Below are 23,641 nucleotides of genomic sequence, written 5' to 3' on the forward strand. Positions count from 1 at the left end.
GAGAATGGATAGATATGAGACTTCATTTATACCAACCTGGGCCACGTGGGGATAGAATATGGGGGAAAGAATAGTTCCCTTATCTTTTCAGCAAAGCGCCAGGGCCTGTATTGGGCTCGATGTGGGTGACAGGTCTAGATTCAAGTCTCAGCTCTTGTTACCTGTTTGCTACCCAAGTGACCTTGGCCAGATCACACATGCAGGGCAGCGGGGTCCAGCAGTGCACCGTCAGTGTGTAACAACTGGCTCTCCGGGAACAAACAAGCAAGCAAATCAACCAACTCTGGTTTGTAACGTTTGCCACTTTCTGTGGTGTAAATATTCCCACCATGACCCACTTACACTATGTGCATGACCTCACTGAATGCTGAAGTGGGAAGAAAAGTGGACGACCATTCTTTCCAAATTACCTCCCAGATAGCACCAGCTGACTCCAGCAAGCTGCTGCCTAGATTCCATTTCTGGCTCCACCAGTTAATATGGGGGGCTTAAGACAAGTTATTTGACTTCCCTACATCTCGGTTTCCTAATTTTTAACGTGCTAACCACAAACAAGCCTTAGGAGTTCACTTTGAGGGTAAAATAGAAGGCACTGAGCCCAGAACCTGAAATAGCAGGTCCTCAGTAAACATCGATTCCCTGACTTGCTGATTTCATGATTATGTCTCTGTCCGTCTCTGTGTCCCCATTCTTCCCCTTCACAGACAAACTCTCCGAGAGAACAAGTCCGCATTTGTTTTCAGTTGTTTAGAACTCCCTCATTCAACCCATTGCTATCCAGATCTCATTTACAGAGCTCCTGAAAAATCACTTCTCTGTGATGAGCAGCAGACTGTTCCTCCAACTTCAATGGACATTTTTCAGTGCTTATTTTATTTGATGTGTCTGTGGCATTTGTCATGCTTAACCAGTCCTTCCTTCTGAAGCAGGATGTACTATTATTCATCTCATTTCTTAGGCTGGAAACCTAGAAGTCCTCCTCCTTTACCTCCTGTATCCAATTGAACAGGCCAGTTCTATTTTGTAAATATATCTTCATTCTGTTTCCCTAGCTCCCTCTCTAATGCCACTGTCTTAGTAAAGACCCCTCAAACATTCATCTTTTCATTCTTAAATAATCAAAATGGCATACCACCTGATTTCCCTGCCCCTAACGAATTCCCCTTCCAATCCATACTTCCTCTGGAAGGATTTCTATAAAATGCAAACAGATCATGTAATTCCTTGCACGTCATTGGCGTGCAACACCTACTGCATAAGTCCCAACTGCATGGAATTGCATAATGGCCCCTGTTGATTTTGGCTCATGCCAACCTCTTTGGCCACATGTCCTGCCTCTCTTCTGCTTATGACTGTGCTCCAGTCTTACTAAACAATTGACTGGACTCTCAAGAGACCATGCCTTTTCTTGTCTTTGTCTCTCTGGACAGACACCCCTTTCCCCTTTTCTACCTGGTAAGCTCCAGTCACTCCTCCTCCCGGAAGCCTTCTTTGACACCCTCGTGACACCCAGTAAGTCTCTAACAGGCACTCTTCACTGTACTATAATCATCTGTCCTTACTTTGCTTCCCCAGCTTAAAGTGAATGAATCGAGGACATAAACACTGTATCTTATTCAACATCATATCTACAATATCAAGCACAAAATGTGGACCACAAAAATGTTTAGCAAACTCAATGTATCAACTAAGAAATGAGCTTTTGTGGCACCGAATGAGATGTCTTGTCAAGGCAAGAGCTTTTTTTTTTTTTAAATTAAGATATAAGTGAAGTGCAACGTTGTATTAGTTTCAGGTATACAATATAATGATTTGATATTTATATACATTGTAAAATAATCACCATAATAAATCTACTTAATATCTGTCACTACACATAGTTACAATATCTTTTTATTTCTTCTTATGATGAGAACTTTTATGATCTACTTGGTCAGCAACTTTCAAATATACAATACAGGATTATTGAGTGTGAAGGGATTTTGTAACTGTGAACAAGTTAGGAAGATACACATTTTCAGGCTTGATCCTAACTGAAATAATTATTCTCATTATTCTTAAATTACAGGCTTTTAAATAATAATAACTTATTTAAATGTATTTGTCCTAACAGGATTTGCCTATTAACTTCAAATGTTTAATATTGGTCACCAATAATTAAAACAATAACAAATTAGGTCTTCTCATGCTTATTTTTGAGGGTTTTTTGACAGGGTATAGGAACTAAGGCAAAACCACTGCAAAAATAGTAATAGTATAGAGAAAAAAATGCTAAATGTGAATCCACTTGAAAATCTGCATTTAATAAGAGAGTAACATATAATAAAGTGAACATGTTATTATCATACAGATGGAAAAATTTATTAAGTTACCTATTTAACTACTTTTTAAAATTTTATTTAAATCTAAGTTAACATATAGTGTAATAATGATTGCAGGAGTAGAATTCAGTGATTCATCACTTTCATCTAACACCCAGTGCTCATCCCAACAAGTGCCCTCCTTAATGTCCATCACCCATTTAGCCCATCCCCCCACCTACCTCCCCTCCAGCAACCCTGTTTGTTCTCTGTATTTAAGAGTCTCTTTTGGTTTGCTTCCCTCTCTGTTTTCATCTTATTTTTCTTTCCCTTCTCCTATGTTCATCTGTTTTGTTTCTTAAATTCCACAGATGGGTGAAATCATATGATATTTACCTTTCTCTGAGTGATTTATTTCACTTAGCCTAATACATTCTAGTTCCATCCATGTTGTTGCAAATGGCAAGATTTCATTCTTTTTGATTGCCAAGTAATATTCCATTGTATATATATATACCACATCTTCTTTATCTGTTTGTCAGTTGATGGACATTTGGGCTCTTTCCATAATATGGCTATCGTTGATAATTCTGCTATAAATATTGGGGTGCATGTGACCCTTTGAATCAACATTTTTGTATCTTTTGGACAAATACCTGGTAGTGCAATTGCTGAGTCATAGGGTAGCTCTATTTTTAGTTTTTTAAATGTTTATTTATTTGAGAGAGAGAGAGAGAGAGAGAGAGAAAGAGAATGTGAGTGGGGGCGGGCAGAGAGGGAGACACAGAATCCGAAGTAGGCTCCAGGTTCTGAGCTGTCTGCACAAAGCCCAATGTGGGGCATGAATCCACAAACCATGAGATCATGACCTGAGTCAAAGTTGGAAGCTTAACTGATTGAGTCACCCAGGCACCCCTCTATTTTTAATTTTTTGAGGAAAGAAATTAAGTGGCTGCGCCAGTTTGCATTCCCACCAGCAAGGCAAATGTGTTCCCCTTTCTCCACATCCTCGTCAATATCTGTTGTTTCCTGAGTTGTTAATTTTAGCCATTTTGACCAGTGTGAGGTGGTATCTCATTGTAATTTTGATTTGTATTTCCCTGATGATGAGTGATATTGAGCATCTTTTCATGTGTCTTTTAGCCATCTGGATGTCTTCTTTGGAAAACTGTCTCTTCATGTCTTTTGCCCATTTCTTCACTGGATTATTTGTTTTTTGGGTGTTGAGTTTGATAAGTTCTTTATACATGTTGGATACTAACCATTTATCTGATATGTCATTTGCAAATATCTTCCCCCATCTGTCAGTTGCTTTTTAGTTTTGTTGATTGTTCCTTTTGCTGTGCAGAAGGTTTTTGTCTTGATGAAGTCCCAATAGTCCATTTTTGCTTTTGTTTCCCTTGCCTCTGAAGACATATCAAGTAAGAAGTTGCTGCAGCCGAGGACAAAGAGGTTGTTGCTTGTTTTCTCCTCTAGGATTTTGATAGTTTCCTGTCTTATATTTTGGTCTTTCATCCATTTTGAGTTTATTTTTGTGTATGGTGTAAGAAAGTGGTTCATCTTTCTGCCTATCGCTGTCCAGTTTTCCCAGCACCACTTGCTGCTGAAGAGACTGTCTTTTGTCCAATGGATACTCCTTCTTGCTTGGTCGGAGATTAGTTGGCCATATGTTTGTGGGTCCATTTCTGGGTTCTCTATTCTGTTCCATTGATCTATGTGTCTGTTTTTGTACAAGTACCATGCTGTCTTGATGATTACAACTTTGTAATATAGCTTGAAGTCCAGAATTGTGATGTCTCCAGCTTTGGTTTTCTTTTACAGGATTGCTTTGGCTATTCAGGGTCTTTTGCAGTTCCATACAAATTTTAGAATTGGTTGCTTTAGCTCTGTGAAGAATGCTGGTGTTATTTTGATAGGGATTACACTGAATGTATAGATGGCTTTGGGCTGTATCAACATTTTAACAATATCTGTTCTTCCAATCCATGAGCATGGAATGTTTTTCCATTTCTTTGTGTCTTCTTCAATTTCTTTCATAAGTTTTCTATAGTTTTCAGAGTATAGATCTTTTGCCTCTTTAGTTAAGTTTATTCCTAGATATTTTATGGTTTCTGTGCAATTGTAAATGGATCAATTCCTTGATTTCTCTTTCTGCTGCTTCATTATTGTTATATAAAAATGTAACTGATTTCTGTATGTTGATCTTATATCCTGAGAATTTGCTGAATTCATGTATCTGTTACAGCAGTTTTTTGGTGGAATCTTTTGGGTTTTCCACATAGAGTATCATGTTGTCTATAAAGAGTGAAAATTTGACTTCTTCCTTGCTGATTTGGATGCCTTTCATTTCTTTTTGTTTTCTGATTTCCAAGGCTAAGACATCCAACACTATGTTGAACAATAGTGGTGAAAGGGGACATCCCTGTCATATTTATTTAACTATTTTTTATTTTTTTTAAATTTTTTGAATGTTTATTTTTGAGAGAGAGAGACAGAGACAGAGCATGAGCGGGGGAGGGGCAGAGAGACAGGGAGACCCAGAATCCGAAGCAGGCTCCAGGCTCCGAGCTGTCAGCACAGAGCCTGACGTGGGGCTTGAACTCACGAACCGTGAGATCATGACCTGAGCCAAAGTCGGAGAATCAACCGACTGAGCCACCCAGGTGCCCCTATTTAACTATTTTTTAAAATCTTGAATGAGTGCATGTTAAATGTGTGTTGAAAGTCTTAAAAACTGAGGTGCTATTGATGTTTTAGGACATTTCAAAGAAGTGAAAAACACAGTCACAAAGTAAGCAACAAGGAACTGAGCTTGCAAAGCAGATGTTCTACCATTTGCTGAATTTTCATTAATAAATTTCACCTTTTGAGTTGAGAAGAAAATAAGCTTGTTCTTCCTTACTGGTAACTTTTTACAAATAATGAAAATGAACAAACCTCTCCAACTTTAGGGATGATCTAATGTCATAAATAAAAAGTATGCAACTTCATTTAAAAATACTCATTATCATCTCTACCTACAAATCCATTCTCTGGCCCACCAGGACTATTCTTTACTTAACAGTTAACTAGAGTTGAAAGTGTTCTCTTACTTGGAAAAATCTGGATCAGTATATACTTAACAGATGATTTCTCTATAGTCTACTTTAGTAAGCCTTCTAATTAATATATTTCTTCTAAACCATGCTTATGAAGCACCTTTCTCTGTGACGATTCTTCTTTGTATTTTTTGTTGTGGTTTTTTTTTTTTTTTTTTTTTTTTAGATTTTTTTTTTTTTCAACGTTTATTTATTTTTGGGACAGAGAGAGACAGAGCATGAACGGGGGAGGGGCAGAGAGAGAGGGAGACACAGAATCGGAAACAGGCTCCAGGCTCTGAGCCATCAGCCCAGAGCCCGACACGGGGCTCGAACTCACGGACCGCGAGATCGTGACCTGGCTGAAGTCGGACGCTTAACCGACTGCGCCACCCAGGCGCCCCTGTGGTGTTGTTTTTTAATATCAAGAGTTCCTTGATCCAAAAAGGGGTCTTTCCTTTCATAAGTTAAAATTCTTCAAATTAAATTGAGTTTTTATATAGAATCTGTGGAATACAGCTGATCATTTTTTTCTATTTTTCTGGTAAAGAAATCGGGTCATTAAAAATCATGGGCAAATAGATAATTGATGATATCAGGAACCTGTCTCCTGATATTTTCCTTACTTATCATTATATTACCATATATTTTTAATATTCTTTACCAACCCAAATAGCTAAATCCAAGAAGAACATCATATTTGAATGTACGGCCAGGGTTGCAATAAGCGTGAAACAATTTTCTCCCCAAAAGAAGCTAAATTGACTACAGGAGAGTATCACTCTATAGTCTTAGCCCCACTGGCTATATGTTTTCCTGAGCCACTCAGTTCAAACTAATTAAGCTTAAGCTTTGGAACATAATTCATTCGGTTATATAATGAAATGTGAACCATTATGTGTGTGTGTGTGTGTGTGTGTGTGTGTGTGTGTTGATCCAGATACACATAATCATTTCAATAAAGTAATAATGGTGAGTAGAATCATAGATGCAAAATTGAAAAGCACCTTAGCAATGATCTAACCAAATCCTTCATGAAGCTCTTATTTATTACCATTCCTTACTGGTGGTGGCCCAACCTCTGTACAGTTTTACTAACATAATCTCATTCTTTCCAGTCCTGGTGAAGTTTCCTTGTTATGAAATTATTTTTTATCCTGAGTAAAAACTTACCTCTGTAACTTTCATCTTAGTCCATGATTCCTTAAAGAATTAACCAACCTTAACCAATCAAAAAGTAAGGGCCCTGGAAGTCCCTTGTTTTAACGGGTAACATTTTTGTCTACAACACTTTTTCTATATTCTTTGGTTTCCATCACGACTAGCACAACATAATGGAATAGACTGAAAGGGTCCAGGAACTAATGCTGATCTCCCACAGCCAAGAGATGGACCTGCTACAAACAAGAGGATGTGGAAGCATTGTCTAATTCAGCGGGCAGGATGCAGAATCTGAGCAGAATGAATAACAAGTGACACAAAGAAGTCCTTGCAGGATGTCAGCAGCAGGAATGCCCATGACATTCTTGATATCTAAAGACACATATAGTCAAACTAGTATCACAAACTGAAGATGGTGATATTTATGACTATGTTGGCGAAGGTTAGGTCTCAATTTTGAAAACTCAGACCATCTTTGCAAATATAGATTTTGTGAGGACTGGATTTGTGTTCTTTGAAATGATGAGGAGTCTAGAAAATTTCCCCAATAATTTGAACTCTGTCCATTAAGTACTTTTTTTTTTTGAAAGAGAGAGAGACAGGGGGAGAGAGAGAGAGAGAGAGAGAAGCAGAAGGAGAGGGAGAGAGGGAATCTTAAGCAGGCTCCATGCCCAATGCAAGCCTGACACAGGGCTGGATCTCACCACTGTGAGATCATGACCTGAGCCTATATCAAGAGTCAGACACTTAACTGACTGAGCCACCCAGGCACCCCTATTTAGTATCTTTGACTTCACTTTCTCATAAGTTTCTTTCACTTTCTCCTAAAAATCAGACACACTGACAAGCTGTGCATCAGTTGAGGTAGATTAGTTCTGTTAATAAAAGGAGTTTCCTCATAACCCTGGTGACTAGTGTTCCCTGCGAAGACCTTGTTGCCTTAAAAAGATTTTCCAATTGTTGAAAAATATTTTATTAAGCTAGAAATTCAACATGGTATTGAAGTGACTGGTGCTTTGATTTGTAAGGAAAGGTCAGGATGATGAGACACTGGAAAGAATAAGGAGTCAAGGAACCAGAGTTCTTGTCCTGCTTTTGTCTCTAGCTCTTTGTGTCACCTTTGGTCACACAGAATATTAGAATCCACGAATACAAAGGGAACTAAAGAGACATCTGGTTTACCACTGTGGCCAATTTAGCTTTCTCTCAAACTATAAAGTTTCTTTAAGCCAGTATCTATAGAATCATAACAACAGCATTTTAGAAACAGTATAAATAATCTTCCCCCAAGGAGCAATTATGGAGGTAATCACATCTGTGAGGAGAAAAGACATTTTCTTGCCTTCACATTTTTTTTTTTTTTGGTATTAATGATCAGGCTTTAAAAGATCCACAAAGAGAATGCAAACAATAACATTTAAGAGGGTAGTCATACAAGGAGTCCATTGCTCAGCTGTCTAGGATGAATGCTAAGATTGAGAAGGAGAAAAGGGACAGGGGCTGAGGTTGTTTATACATTTTTGATTAATTCAGATTTTTATCTTCTATTGACTACACTGTTTGAACACACACATTACAAACAAACAAATACATTTTTTCTTGTTACCAGACCAAAAAAAATGCATCTAAAAGAAAATGGTGGTTGGGAAATATGTGTCTTTACGTTGGCAGCCCTCACATATCATACGATAATGGGTTGGTAAACACTTGGGAAGGGTGGTGGGCACAGGTAAATAGGCCAAATTAGAATTCCCTAGGATTACCGGCAATTTTAGGGCACCGGAAGCTGGAAGATTGCACTTTTGCAAAGACTTACTTCATAAATTAAATTTTATCATATTTCATGACTTTAAGCCAAAAACCAAGTAATACAAATCTGGAATTTAAAAATGTATCAGTGTGCAAATAGGGGCCCCTACTATGCACAATGGCACTGTGTCAAAACATCACTCACTTCTGGATATACACTAGAATTTAGGAATGGAATAATTCTTAAAATCCCTCCAAAATTTAAGAATTCTTTTTGGTTAAGTAGTCAACACTATCCTGAAAAAATTGCCTCCATAAATGGTTTTAAGACAAATAATTAAGATTCACAGATATTTGGGCAAATAAAATGGTTGTCAACTGTTACAATTCCAATTTTTAAAATTGGTGATTATAAGATTCACCTTTTAATAGGGAATGATGAAAAAAATCACATTCTCTCTCATTTTCTTTTGAATACAGTGAGAGAATGGGAAGGACATGATTGATGTGAAAGTGAAAAAGATAAATGTATTAATTTATTTTAATTAATTTAATGTCAATCAATTGTAGGACCATAAACCATTACTTTTTTAGTGTGGGTTTTAGAATATTCAATTGCAAATAGATTTTTTTTTTAAAAGCTGAAAGTAAAAACAGGAAATAATTGCAGCTAATTAGTGCAAATCTTACCTGAGGTTGCTTTTTGTTCTCTTTTCTTCTCCACTCTCCCTGAAATGAGAAGTGGCAGGTCAGTTACAGAGTGGGTCCATGAGAACAAGGTGTAACTAAGAGGAAACCCCGTTTATGGCAATTTCCAAACATAATCACTCCTCAGCTGTGTCCAAGATGCTTCTAGAGATGATGGGCATGGGCATAGTTGAAGGGGATGAAAAATGCTCTCAATCCAATTTATGAAAACCAACAAGAAATGAGGATGCATTAAATAAAACATGCTGCTGGGTTTTAAAAATCTTGTTAGTAAGAGTCATTTACTCAACAATAAACTTACAAGGATCAAATCCCCATAGCACAAACTGTGGGGATAAACACCCGAGTTAAATAAGATCAAGGCCTCTTACAACCTATTTGGGGAGATAAAGGACAGACAATGCAATGTGAGATGAGATGTGCCCCAAAAGGTACAAACTGTCTAAAGATATGAGAGGATGAAGTGATTAGTTTAGGAAATAAAGGGGTGCCCTCGAAGTTAAGGAGAAAGCAATATTTGATTTGGGCCTCAAAAGATACATGTGATCTGGGAAATTTGAAACAGGGAAAGTACTGGTGATCATTAAAAGAGATAGTATGGGTTATACAAGACAAGGCTATTTGAGCAAGTGCCATGTTTAAAGCTTGCTTTAGGAACTATGGTTTTGCATAGATGGCTATCTTAGAGCTTAGGCAAGAGATGATGGACTGAGCATGGCAGCAGGAAGAGGGAGGTAGGAGGGCAGGACTTCAAAGGCCCAGGGAGTTACAAAATGTGAAGTGCAAGGGAGAAGTAAAGGTCGAGATGAATGGCTATCTAGGTGACTTTGGGCATGGTGATGCAATGTGGGGGAATGGTAAAATGGGATGGGGGCATGGGGATGACTGGTTCAGTTTTAGACTTACTGAGTTTGAAGTCTTACAGAGACACGGGGCCTGGGAGAGAGATGAAAATCTAAGTTACGGATGCAGAAAAGGTCCATTTTGAGAAGACAGCTGGACCTGAGGTGGGGAATGGGAACAGAAAGGCAGGTGGCACAGAGGACGAGGCTGGAGGATAGTGACCAAGAGAACAAAACTGCTCCTTCTATTTTGAGATGTAGGGCCATGAGAAGAAGCAGCAGAGATCCACGGAGATCAACAGAGCACAGAACCGTGTGCCACAGATAAATTTAGGAAGTATGGAGGGCACCCACAGCATCGGGATCTTCTGGGTTCATTGTGAGAGAGCAGGTTTAGCAGCGCAGGGGCGGGGAACACAAGACACTCTGAGAGCCTGAAGAGTAGGGGGTGGTGAGGAAGACGAGGCTGAGGATATGGCTTCTTGTTCATGAAATCTGGCAGCCCACAAATGAATGAGATTCGGGCAACAGCCTGAGCAGAAGAAAACCCGGGCTAGGGGGTGCTTCGTCATGGTTACAAGCTTAGATAAGGAACTCTGCTCAGGGCACTGCTGTGTGGCAACAACACCGTGGAGATGAGAGCCTTGGTTTTGTGACGGGCAAGCGAGGGCACTCTCTGGCCATCGCTTTCTTGTCACCTTTCAAGATTTCACAGATGGAGCTAGTTACTGAGAGGGTGTGCAAAACACGCAAACGGCATGTAAACTTTATCTAAGTTTTTCTACCAGCCTTTCCTGTCGTTTAAAATCCTAAAACATAAGGTGGAGAATGTATAACCTTTTTCTCATGCAGCCGCCAAAAGCACAGAATTCATCTAACTGGCATTTTGATTAATGGCACATTCTATTCATTTAGGTGATTTCCAGAGGTCTTGTTTGATACGATTTATTTCAATGATTCAAACAGATAAATGACATGAGTAGTCCACTTAAAGGCTTCATTCATTACCAAGTGTGATGGAGGTAGCTCCTCATTTAAGTTTTTTTTTTTTTTATCAGGCAAGCAACTGTTTACTATTTGATTACCAATTGTTCTATACTAGAGGCCTCAAATATTTTCACAAATTAAAAAAATGTTATTTGAGTCCTGAATTATAAAATGTTTTGAGACAAACATCTAGTTGGAAAGTCTTTAATTTGCAGAAGAATGAGTCATAAATTCTGAAAGTTGACAATGAGAGTATTAGGGATAAATAATATGGTGTGATACTCAGTCTCAAGATACTCCCAAAGACCATTGTCTTTCTGGTCCTCCTGGTAACTGTGTCCTTGTGTGGTGCCCTCCCACACTGATTTAGACTGACTTGTGTAATCAAGAGGATTTTGCAGAAATGATGGAATGTGACTTCCAAGGTTGGGTCTTAAAACCATTGTGGTTTCCATCTAGCTCTCTCGGATCACTCTCTCTGAGGGGATCCAGATAATAGGTTACGGGGACATTCAAGTAACCCTATGGAGAGGCTCATGTGACAAGGAACTGAGGCTTCCTGCCAGCTATCAGCACCAACTTCCCAGGCTCATGAGAAGTCTGTCCACCAGCCTCATTCAAACCTTTAGATGGCCGCAGCTCTTGCTGACTCCTTGACTGCCGTTGCATGGGAGGCCCTGCCCCAGAACCATCCAGTTAGCCATGCCAGAGAAAATGTATGACACGCTAGATGTTTATTGTTGGTTTCAGCTGCTATGTTTTGGGTAAACTGTTATACAGTAATTTTATTATGGAAGTCTAGGTTAGTTGATCACTTCCTACACCAACAGTGATATAACTGGTGGCAAATAAGTCAGTCTCCCTGACTTCCTTTCTGTAGAATGAGGATCAGATCCTGTTTCTCTGGAATGTGGTGAGGAGTAAATAATTCCATATGCAGAGCCAGCAAGAAATGGAAACTCACACAAGATAGTGGGGTTCAATGTTTCAGAAGGGAGGCCGGAAGGCCTTGCTGTAATGGTTTTTCCCTGAGACCTTAAATAGTCCTCTGCCCCTGTGTCGTATGCAAGGGCTCTATAAACCGAAGAGTGCTATATAAATGTTATTTCTTGGTTTTATTATGCTACTAGTTCTGTTACAGGAATCAATTTAGATTTCTCTTCTTAATTACATATACACTAGACAGCAAACTAGAAAAATAAAAACTAGTTAAGACACCATGATGTTGATTAAGAGATACAGAGAATATTGCTTAACTGGAGATGAACCTCTAGGTCTTTTGTTTAGTCCCTTTATCTCGCTCCAGATGAGGGTTATCTTGCCCCTCATTCTTTCAGTGTGCCCTTATACAAAGAGATGGTTCTGAGGGTGCCTGGGTGGCTGAATTGGGTAAGTATCTGATTCTTGGTTTTGGCTCAGGTCATGATCTCATGGTTTGTGGGTTCAGGCTCTGCATTGGGCTCTATGTTGACAGCTTGGAGCCTGCTTGGGATTCCCTCTCTCTCTTTCCCACTCTCTCTTTCTCTTTCCCTTTCTTTCTCATGTGCTCTTTCTCTCTAAATAAATAAATAAATAAATAAACATTACAAAAAAGAAAGAAAGAGATGATTCTGACACCCATATCTCTAGCTCCAAATCTACCTACATTTTAGGCCTACTGGAAATCTCTATCTGTGTTTAATACGTCACTATAACACATATCCTGAACTTGAATCATTGTGTTTCCCTGCAGAACTGCTCGTGTTTGGAGCTATCCTCCAGTCTGCTCAGGCCCCCAAACATGAAGCCTCAGAGTCACCAGCTTCTCCCTTTCACTCAATGTCCACACCTAACACGATCCTCACCTCACTCCATTCTCCCTGTACAGGCCCTTGGATCTACACTCTCCTTTCTCACGGCCACTGCCCTCGTTCACAAACGTGACACTAACTTTCTTCCTGGGGTTATTTTCTACACACCCGTAACTGATTTCATTGATTTTATGGATGGCTTTTCCGTCCTTGAGTTGGATCACTACTAAAGATTAAAATCCACATGCCCTAATGTGAAATTGATGACCCCGGAAGATTTGGCCACCACCTACCTTCTCTACCATCCCTCAAGCACCATACACAACACTGGTCAGTTATGCCAAGAATCCCACCTCCCATCCCAACTCCCTGTGCCAGCTGTCCCTGCTTCCTGGAATGTCCTGACATGTCAGTCCTGCCTATCAGAACTCTGTTCATCCTTTAGAGCTGAGTCAGATGGCAGTCCTTCTGAGAAGTCTTCTGCTTTGCGCCACCCCAACTCTCCACTCCCTGCAGAATTAATCGCCCTCTGCTATGCTCGTTCATCCTTTATTTATACCTCTGCCACAGTACTAACTCCAACGTTTGGCTCATAATTAGTTGTGTGTCCGCCAACTGGCTTCTGTTAGGGCGAAGGGTGTGTACTTTACCCCTCTCTGTCTCCTCCTGCCTAGCAGAGCTGGGGACACAAATGCTTGGGATTGAGTCAGCACACACAGTGAGTTATGAAATGCCCCAGCCTTCCTTAAAATGCTAGAGAACATGAAGCAAATTTTAGTACTGCCAACACCAAGTGCAAGTACAACCCAGAACAGCGCTTTTATCAGATATTTACACTACAACTGACACCCTAGAAAACTATTATATTAGAAAAGTGGGTGACAAAATAACAGACAGGCTTTCAGAATCATGAACATGCATTTTTCCTCAGCTGTGCTTTATTTTATCACAGATCCTAGTTTAAAAACAAAACATTAAAGTATGGTTTGCACCCTACTTCTCTTTAAACCTGGATGCGGCACTCCTCCTGTGAGAATAGAAATGGAAGTAATCTCCCAAAAATGGAATTTGTTGGGGAAAACTTTTCTTCTGAGAAAATGTGTTTAATTGAACATTAAAATTCCACCTGCCACGACTACTTATTTATATAAATGGAGCATTGATATTTTTAAAAGCTCTCTTAGACTTGAAGTTGTTGATTTTGTTCCATGGAGGAACATTAAATATGTATCAATTTACAGCACATTTCTGTACCTCAGTACAGAAGCAGTACCCTAGTCACAGTGATGGTTTCTGATCTTTTAAAACCATGGGCACATAAATGACAATCCAGTGATGTCTCACCAATAATGAGGAGGGGTGTTTGTATGACAAATCGTATTTTAGGTCACTTCTAATGGAAAGGAAATTGTGTGTGTGTGCATACACACACACACACACACACATATATATGTGTATATGTATATGTATGTGTAGCACATATATGTATGTATATGTATGTACATGCACATACATACACACGTACATACACATGCACTACATTCATATATATGTGATACATATGTATGTAGTTTTATACTCAGATATAGTCTTGTCTCTGAAATATACTCTTTCTTCTACCTGCTTCCATCTTTGTATAATAAAGTCTGTCATGGAATCTTATCAAGCCTCCCTCACTGCACTACCAATTTCTCAGTAGCCAATTCTGAGTTCACGTTCCCTCGCAGGCATTTTATCTGCCCTGCGCTGAGAGGTAAGATTAATCACATCCTGTTGCTAGGATACCTGAGAATGTTCATTTATGTCCGATGTTGCTTTGGCAAAATGCACTATGAAGAAGGCATAGAATCATGACAAGGAAAATTACTGTGCACATGCTACTTATTTAAAAAAAAAAGTGGGGTGAGGGCGAAGCAAAGAAATATACCTACCAGATAATATAATGCTAACTCCCATGAATTTTTTAATATCATTTTTGTTTCACGTGGATTTTAATGGAAAACCACGGGCCATATTTTTGGATAATGAGACTCTGTAGTACTTCTATACTTTTGAGTTAACAGGAAAAGTAGAAGGCGGTAAGGTTTTAATTTTGTTTATGGGGTGTAAGAGAGGAAGGGGCTTTAAGATTTACTCACTTCAAACGCCCCAATTATAGACAGGGTAATGAGGTTACAGTGCTAGTTGATTTGCAGAACCAACCCAAAAGCCAGGCCACCACCACTGCCCCACTGTCATGTTTAGCTATTTTAACGCAAGACTTACGAGAAAAGTGTTCTTCGGAATGTGCTTTGGGTAATAAGAAAAAAATGCCTTGATCAATATCTTTAAAAAACTATTGCTGATTTGGGTATTAATATACCAAAGATTCCTGCTTACTGATTGTAATGAGAGAGAATATGAATTTATAAAGTCCACCCAAATGCAAAATTCTCTTAGTCAATTTCTTCTAATGGAGAACAACATGATCCAGTGAAAGAAACATGGTCTTCGGAGTTAAATGCACTGACTTCTCATCTTGACCATGGGTACCTATGAGCTCTGTGACTCTGGGATGAAACGCAGAGGAACTTCTCATTATAGGCTTCTTTTTGTTCTTCATCCTCCTCCCCCTCCTCCTTTCTCTCTCATATATGTGTATGTGTGGGTATACAAGACATCTCTCTCTCTCTCTCTCTCTCTCCATCTCTGATATTCTGACTGAAAGCAGAACCAATTTGAGTTTTACTTCCATTATCATTTCCAAGGGATACTAACCTAGTACCATTACTACAATCACGCTAATGTTTATTAAGCAATGTTTACATGCTTGTCATTGTTATCTTATCCGTATATGGATTAACTCGATTTATTTTCAACGTAGTATAAAGGCTTTGCAAATATACCCATTTCAGGTAAGGAAACTGCGTAAAAATTTGGTTAAATAATTTTGCCAAATCATTACCTGCTAAGTGGCAAATAAATAATGAGAAGACAAAAAAATAGTTGGGTCAAAGGGTAGGGAGAAATAAAAATTAGGATATCCATAAGCTATATAATAATCAGTCCCTAGGTTTTGAGGGTTGCCTGCATTAATTATTTTGTTAAAAACATTTCAGATTCTTTTACTAGCTATTGCCCATTTGTCAAATGATTTGTTTGAATGACTCAATAGCTTATTTTAACTGCTAAGCACCTAATCACAATATTTCAAGAGCAGCATGCCAAAAAGACCTTCGGACTTTGTGTATATTTTTTTAGTAGTTTAGCATTTATTTAGTACTTTTGATGAGTTGGGCACTGTAAACCTTCGCAATAGCTCCATGGAATAGATCATGATGTCCATTTGCCAGTGTAGAAAGTAGGCTCGGAAATTTTTGTGTGATAGTCACAAGGCTCCAGTCAGTGAACAGTTGGAATATGAGCACAGAAACTGTTACCTCTTCCGAGCTCACTGGCTCGGTGATTAGGGCAGTCCTGTAGATGGCGAAGAGCTCAGGTCTGCACCTCCAGCCACTTAATCAGTGTGGGATGTTGGGCGCATCATTTAATCTCTCGAAATCACACTGCATTCGTCTGGAAATGAGGGTAAGAATAGTTCCCACTTCACGGGGTCATTGTGAGGGTTACACAAAATGACACGTTTAATAACAATCCTAAATATTTTGAGTAGATCTTATGCAATCGAGTGTATAATGCCGTCACCTCAGTGATCAGGACACCGCCACACACAGTATTGCTGGGTGCTCCTCTTTATGAACATTTCATGTCAGCTGGTCCCTGGTAACATATGATAATGCTTAATATTCTCAAGGCCAATGGCTACATTGACACAAATATTATAAAGGTCGGGCTTTGAGAGATTCTTGATATCTTTACCGTCACCTCTCTCTTGCCTTCCCTTAGAATTTCTAAGAAAGAAGCGGCTTTCCATTTTAGAAAATCCCTTTCCTTTGGCCTTCATGCCCTCTTTCCAAACGCAGCTGGGTTTGATGACACACGGTTGACATGCAAACCTCTTTGCAGTTATGAGCTAGGCTCATATGATCTTAGAATCCGGGGTTTGTGGTTCGAATCCCTACCCTCATTTTGTAGTGAGCAGCAGCTATAGAGCTCTCCACAGTCTGATATGTTCCAAATAGAAAGGGAGAGCTTTTCTAGAAATCCTAAGTCCCCATTGCCACAACTTTCTCCTCGCAACGAACGGTAGGACCTTGAATAAGTAACCTGACTTTTCCAAGATCCAGTGTTCCTTTGAGTTAGATAGGTAGATACTACAACTCCAAAAGAAATCATACAAACAGGGCTTTGAGAGGATTGTAAGCCCTGAGCCCGGAGCAGGAACAGAGAAGCCTAACCGGGCCGGTTCAAAGACCAACTGGTCTAAAGTGGTCTGCATAAGCCTGCAGAAACTGCCTAGTTTCTGTTTGGTCAATAGCATGAAAAGGCTGTGGGGCTTATTTTGTCATTTATGCCTGGATTAATGCTGATGCTGCGATGGCACCAGTCTTAGCAGACGACGGTGATGAGCCTCTGTATGGTTGTGGGTCCTCACACCCTCCTGCAGGTTTAGATAAACTCCACTTGCTCTCCTGTCCGTTTCTATTTGGTCAGTTCAAATGCTGCTGGGATGCCCGGGCAGAGAGGGCCATTATGAGCACGCTGCATGCTGTGAGCTCCAGACAGTGTGTACTGAGCTACAGAGGCTGGCCCTTCAGATATCGCTCCAGATAGAGCTAAGCCTCCAAGGTTGACCATCTGCCTTGGCAGTGCTGACACTCCATCTGCACTCCCCAGCCCTGGGGTCTGCCATCCGTCACAGCGAGTAGAAAACCTAAGGAGAACTGAATGCTCCAAGATCTTCCTGGGCTGACCGCTCTGCAAAGAGACGGCAAAACCAGTGTGAGAAACAGCAGTTTTATGTTGTCTTGGACAGTGTCAAGCACAGAATTTCTTCCCACTTAGATCCACTGGACAAGCGCATAATTAATGTGACAAGCAGCCGTTCCTTTCGGATTCCCCACGTTGGCCCAGGTGAATTCAATCTTAGAGCAAACCTTTTGATATTCAGAACCTCATTCTGAGGCAGTCATTTTTGGCAGAGAAGTCTTTTGGAAGACCTTTCGATGTTGAAGTCAGATTGGGGGAAGAAAAAATACCCAGTGACTGCCAGGTCTTAAATCTCTCTGCAAATTGGGAATGCTAGTTTTACTAACGTATGCTTCAGCTCCTGACTAAAGCAGGATGTGTATGTTTATACTTTGCATTGTACGGTAATATGTTTCTAGTAAGTTAGGTGTGAATAAGTATTTTTACATGACATAATATTCTAAATGTCTGTTGAATGTTCATTGTGCAAAAGAAAGAGGAATGAATCATTTTGTAAAATAAAGAATCTTTTCGTAAGACGTTTATTCAATCCTGTGCTAGAATAAACATGACCGTATGTTAAGAGGTGGAGTTGAATTCCCTTCCTGTTGAATCTGTCCAGGCCTTAGTAACTTGTGTAACAAACTTTATATGCTGGAAACACCAGTTTTTAGGCTTGGACGTTTAGAATCAAGAGGCTTCCATTTCCTGGGTCTTTGATTACTTGCTCTGGGAGAAGCCGGCCATAATGTAATAAGTCAGACTACCTTGAGACCACCATGCTGTGAGGAAGCTCAAGTTAGCCACACACGGAGGTCACATGGAAGGAGAGCTGCCTGTACTGTACAAGACCAGCAGCTAGCTCTTCCTGCCATCGCAACCCAGGTGCCAGATGTGAATGAGGAAACCGTCTGGAAGTGGCTCCTTCAGCTCCAGCCACCTTAGCAGATGCCATGCGGATTGGGGACCAACTGCCTGGCTGAACCCTTTCCAAATTCCTAACCCACAAAGCTGCAAGCACAATAAATGTCTGTTTTATATCATTAAGTTTTGGCATACATCCATACATAGCAACAGTTAGTAAAAACAACTCCTTTTTCTGTTTTCTGAGAACATTTACTGATATGCCTATCAATATATACCAGTATACATTGCTGGGTTTTTTTTTTTTCTCCAGGAATTCACAGCTGTGCTAGATTCTTTCTTTCCTAAGCTGGTTTCCTCAACTATACTATAAATGTGTTCTGTTACCCAGCATTTTAGCATGTCAGCTTATTCCATTTCAAAAAACAGAATAAAATCTGTTCTAATCAGGAGTGTGGTTAAAGTACAATCTATGTAGATTAATACATATCTTGGATTTCTAAGAGTATTACAATATCACCCTATGTCCAGGTTACCAGTCAAAAGGAGAGTAGAGACTTGCCAGTTAACTCGCATCTTAGAACCTGTGAACCATCAACAGGGGTACCCATGTGAAACAACAACATGTAAATCTCCATCCAGGCATCAAAAACTTCATCACTTACGGTTAGGATTATATAGAAACCCTCTGAACTGAAACACTGAAAAGATTCAGCAGCAATTTCTGCTAAATAATTAAATATTACCTTATTTTCCCCAGGTGGATTTACTTTTAAAGGATGAATTAGTAGAATCTATATCGAATTAAAAGCATTAATATTATTTAGGGTTAATTTTCTGTATGAAGGCAAGAAGGGGAAACATTTCATTACGAAAGGACTCTGATAGGAGTCCAATCAGAATCTATGCTTGCGAAGTCAAGAGTTTTTTCACTTTAAACAGCAATTTATTTGGCTAACAGACACCCGATCATGCCCAGCTTTTCATCTGGAGGAAATGACCACATTTCATTGCTCTCTCTCCCATGCTCTTAATCATCACCTCATTAGCTCGTGGAGAAAGCTGGTGGAGGCCAGAGGTGAGCTGGATTTTATTCTTTGAGACGTCAGCATGGGTTTCATTTCCACTGGCCCCAAGTTTTTCCTTTTATTTTAATCTTTAAAAAAAAACCTCATCATACTCATTTTTTCCTTCACATTGACCCACATCAAAGGTTTGGGCCTTAGACATGCGGGGAAGCTCTTATTTCACGGACTGAAGGAAGAAAATAAGGAAAGTGTGCTTAGATCAGTGGGTATTGATTTACTGCTCTCAGGCATTGCAGTGTTCTTTGTAATCTTGTAAAACTATCCTCTGTAAACCGGGTTGACTACCTGAGTTTACTAGAAAAGTTGTTGATTATCTAGTACATTTTATGTGCAGGAGAAGAGGCCCACTGACATTCAGATACTTAGAGGAGAAAGAAGAAAGAGAGTAAATGTTGAGGGCCTATTACCTGACAGGAGGAAAAGTAGGCATTTTACATCTGTAGTGTGACTGTAAAGAGTCAACAAGAAATTCACAGTCAAGGGCAGTGCCACAGAGGAGCCGGTAGCCTGGCTCAGTGGGTGAGGCCTTCCGTGGGGAATGGACGTGGGCCTTTATCTAATAACAGAGAGTGAGAGACCCTCAGGAGGGAAGAGAAATCAAGATCGGAACACCTAACTCAATAAGCTATTTTCTGGCAAAATCTTTTATTCTGAGACGCTGATCTCAGAAAAAGCAAACCAGGCCCTGACACAGTGCCGCGGGGAGCTCCTTCTGATACGGCTCATCCAGGAAGACAGGGAGCGGAGCACCCCAGGGAGTGGGTGGAGGTGAGCACAGAAGGGGAGTGGGGACACTGAGAAGGCTCTCCCAACTCTCTTCAGCCACTGGAAGCCTCCGAGTGTGGCATTCCGGAGGCGGGGGAGTAACTTTCTAGCTTTATTGGCTGTGGCAGACACAGCTGAGCGCCTACCCTGCGGTCATTTGCCCTCTCATTCCATGCTGGTACCCTCCCCTCCCCTCCCCTCCCCTCCCCTCGCAAGACACCAATGAAACATGACTGATGTACACGCATCATTGTGGCCCCGTTCCCCTTGCTTTGCGTGGTTGTTTGACAGTTCTGGCCAATGACATGAATTTTGTTGAAGAATTTCATCAAAAGGTTTTCCTTGCTGATAAAAAGAGACAGATGGGAGAAAATGTTTCCTTTTCTTTCGGTGGATGTCCCATCTGGGCAAGATGCCTGGAACGTGAGGAAAAAACCAACATACTGCAAGGATGACATAAGGGAACACACCCCAGGATGATGTCACTGAGGCTCTTAGCTACTGCACCATGGACCCTCCCCACCTCAGGATTTCTTGTTATGAGTTATTTAACACTGACCCCGCTTTTTAAAGTTACAGGTTTTAGTTACGTGCAGCTGAAAGCATCCTATCTTCCACACAGGCCAACCTCAAAATAATATTATTCTATGCTAAATAAACTGGGAATGCTGAATAATTATTTAGCTAAGTATGCTATGCTAAATAAACTAGAAATTAAACCTGACGGAAAGAGCATTGCCTTCAAGGTGTCCCCAGGAATTGTGAAGGTGAGACGATTCCCCAGCCAGGGGCTGCATTTAGAAGGTCCACTCTCGCCCTCTTCCAGACACATCACCTCCACCTGGGTGAGGAGGGCCAAGGTGTTTGCTCTTGGAGTCGATGTCTTACCTGGACCATGCACTGAGTGCTTGGGATACTAGAATTCTCTGGCCAATCACCCCTGAGGCCATGCCGGCTCTGTATGGGCCTTCTTCCTAGATCTCTAGAGGGGGGTATACCGGACCAGACTGCACCACTGGAGCGAGGCCTTACAGGGTATTCTAAGAACGCCTGGGGCTTGGATGTGTATACAGTCTGGTCCCAGTGTGTGTGCATGAAGCTCCTCACAATGCAGGAAGGGATGTGATGCAGGCAGAAAGAAAAGGTGGCCCATACTGGTTCTCTTGCCTCAGGCCCAGCAAATATAGCAGCAGATCTGTCACGACACACACACCAAAGGTAGTTGCTCTGAGAATGTCTAGAAATGATGGGCACGCATACGTTGCTTCACCGAATTCTCACAGTAGTCCAAGGAAAGGAAGGAGGTATTTTACCCGCAGTTGATAAATGAGGAAACAACAGAGGCTCAGAGAGGTGACCTCATCCAAGATTACCCAGGAAGTGTTCGATCCTGGATTTGAACCCAGAACTTTCAAATATCTCATTGTTTACCACATATACTCCCTCAGATTTTATGTGATGGCGGTTTAATTTCCTCATGAAATTGAGACACAGATTGATTTAAGTTATCCTTTTTACTTGTGCAGTTTCCAGTTTCCTATCTTAAAACACCTAGCAATGCTTACCTAAAGGGGTAAGATACAAATAAATAAAGTTCAGTCAAATTTCTTTATAAGTGAATCACTCTTACACTTATTTGTATATTAAAAAGTTGAAAAAATCCTAATAAAATACTATACTGGCATAAAATAAATAAAATGGGTCAGGGTTAGCCTTTCCTCCTCTCATGCTATTATAGGATATAGATGATCCATTCTCATTTGTATAACATGAAAATGTTCTCTGAAGTCTTTTGGAAATGGGTCAATTCTATTCTTTTTCCTTTGTTGTGCAAAAATACAAGTTTTTTTTTTTTTTACATAAAATTATCTGAACCGGCTGTTTAGATAGCCCCAATCTGTCACTTTGATTTTAAATTCCCCAATTCACTATTTGCTACGATTTTTTAAAAAAAGTTATGAGCTTATTTGCATATTTATAATATTTGTTTTAAATTTCAGTTCTTTTGTCCTCCAGTTGAACCTATTGTACTGAAATCTGAGTGAGGGTGGTGGAGGGGAGGCCAGGAGAGTTAGAGACCTTCACAGCATTGCTTTTCATCTTTTCTGGGGTAACTCTGGAAGGAGGAGATGTCAATTCCACATGTGTATGACCCACTTATATACCCAGGGACACCTAAGAGATTTCTCCCAGAACCCAGAATGTCTAAGGGATATCTCCTTTGCTTGATATATATATCAGGATATATATAGATATAGATATAGATATAGATATAGATATAGATATAGATATACAGATATATATCTCAAATGCAAACATAAATAATATATATCAAAAGGTATGTATGTGTATATATCTAGGTATCTAGATATAGATATTTGAGATATATATATCAAATATAAATAATATATATCAAAGGTATATCTATAGGCATATCTATATCTAGATATGTATATATCTACACACACATCTATATCTATATCTATATCTATATCTATATCTATATCTATATCTCTATATATCTATATCTCTATCTCTATCTATATCTATATCTACTTTTTTAACTGTTGTGATGTTGCCAAATATTTTGAAAAAAAATCAAGACTGAACATTAATAGACAGGTTGTTCTCAGTTCTTGAGAAGCTGGTAGGAAATCCTGGAAAAGTGATAATAGATATATACAGAAAAGAGTCATTTCAAAGGGTGAAGAATAATGTTACAAAATCCACATCACACACTTGGAATAGCTAAGCCTTACAGTGGAAAAAAAAATGCAGGTTGTGAGTTTTGTCATTATTTTCACTGAGTCAGCATGATGGGGTCAGGTTGCTATCTCTGGCTTCCAACAGTATCCACTCATCCAGACGCCACCATAATAAACATAAGCATATAGCACTCTTGTTGTCTACTATTCAGAGCAGCGACTTTTGTAGAAAGTACTAATGGGCTTTAAACAAAATGGCAAGGTTAGCTTCAACCCAAGATAATTCAACATCTAGATTTTGTTCTTGGCATCCAAATGATGCCCCTGTGGGGTGAAAGGTGGTCGGTGCATATTTTAATTTTTTTGCCACTTCAGAAACATTTGACAGAATTGCATGTGACACTATAAACATTTCAAAGAATTGTGGAATGGAGAGGACTCTTCTGTTATGCTGATCATGCCTCTGGTGATGATGGGCACCTTCATTCTCTAGCTAGCCCCCAGAGACTTGCATTTAATCCCATATTCAACAGGACACTGCTTGGGGTGAGGCTGGCATTCATGGGTACATGCTTCACCCTACAATGCACACACAATTTGAAATAGATTGCCAGCAGCTCGGGGGCAGGAGGGGAGGGGCCAGACCTGCTGGGCTATTTGTCATCTCAAACATTTCAAGCATGCATGCCCCATAGCAGGGCATACGGGGATGTGTATCCCCTGGCAAGATGTTTAGTCTTGGTGCATACAAATTCGG

General features: G+C 40.0%; 1 protein-coding gene across 1 annotated transcript in view; it reads right to left on the bottom strand.

Moving 5' to 3' along the window:
• The window catches only part of CHST9 (carbohydrate sulfotransferase 9), a 243,915-nt gene that overhangs the window by 126,302 nt on the left and 93,972 nt on the right, over window positions 1-23,641 (bottom strand). The window contains exon 3 of the mRNA XM_047828193.1: window positions 8,978-9,016. Coding sequence (XP_047684149.1) covers window positions 8,978-9,016 — 39 coding nt within the window. The remainder of the gene's footprint in view (window positions 1-8,977; window positions 9,017-23,641) is intronic.

The sequence above is a fragment of the Prionailurus viverrinus genome, chromosome D3 (assembly GCF_022837055.1).
Source record: "Prionailurus viverrinus isolate Anna chromosome D3, UM_Priviv_1.0, whole genome shotgun sequence".
NCBI classification, from domain to species: Eukaryota; Metazoa; Chordata; class Mammalia; order Carnivora; family Felidae; genus Prionailurus; species Prionailurus viverrinus.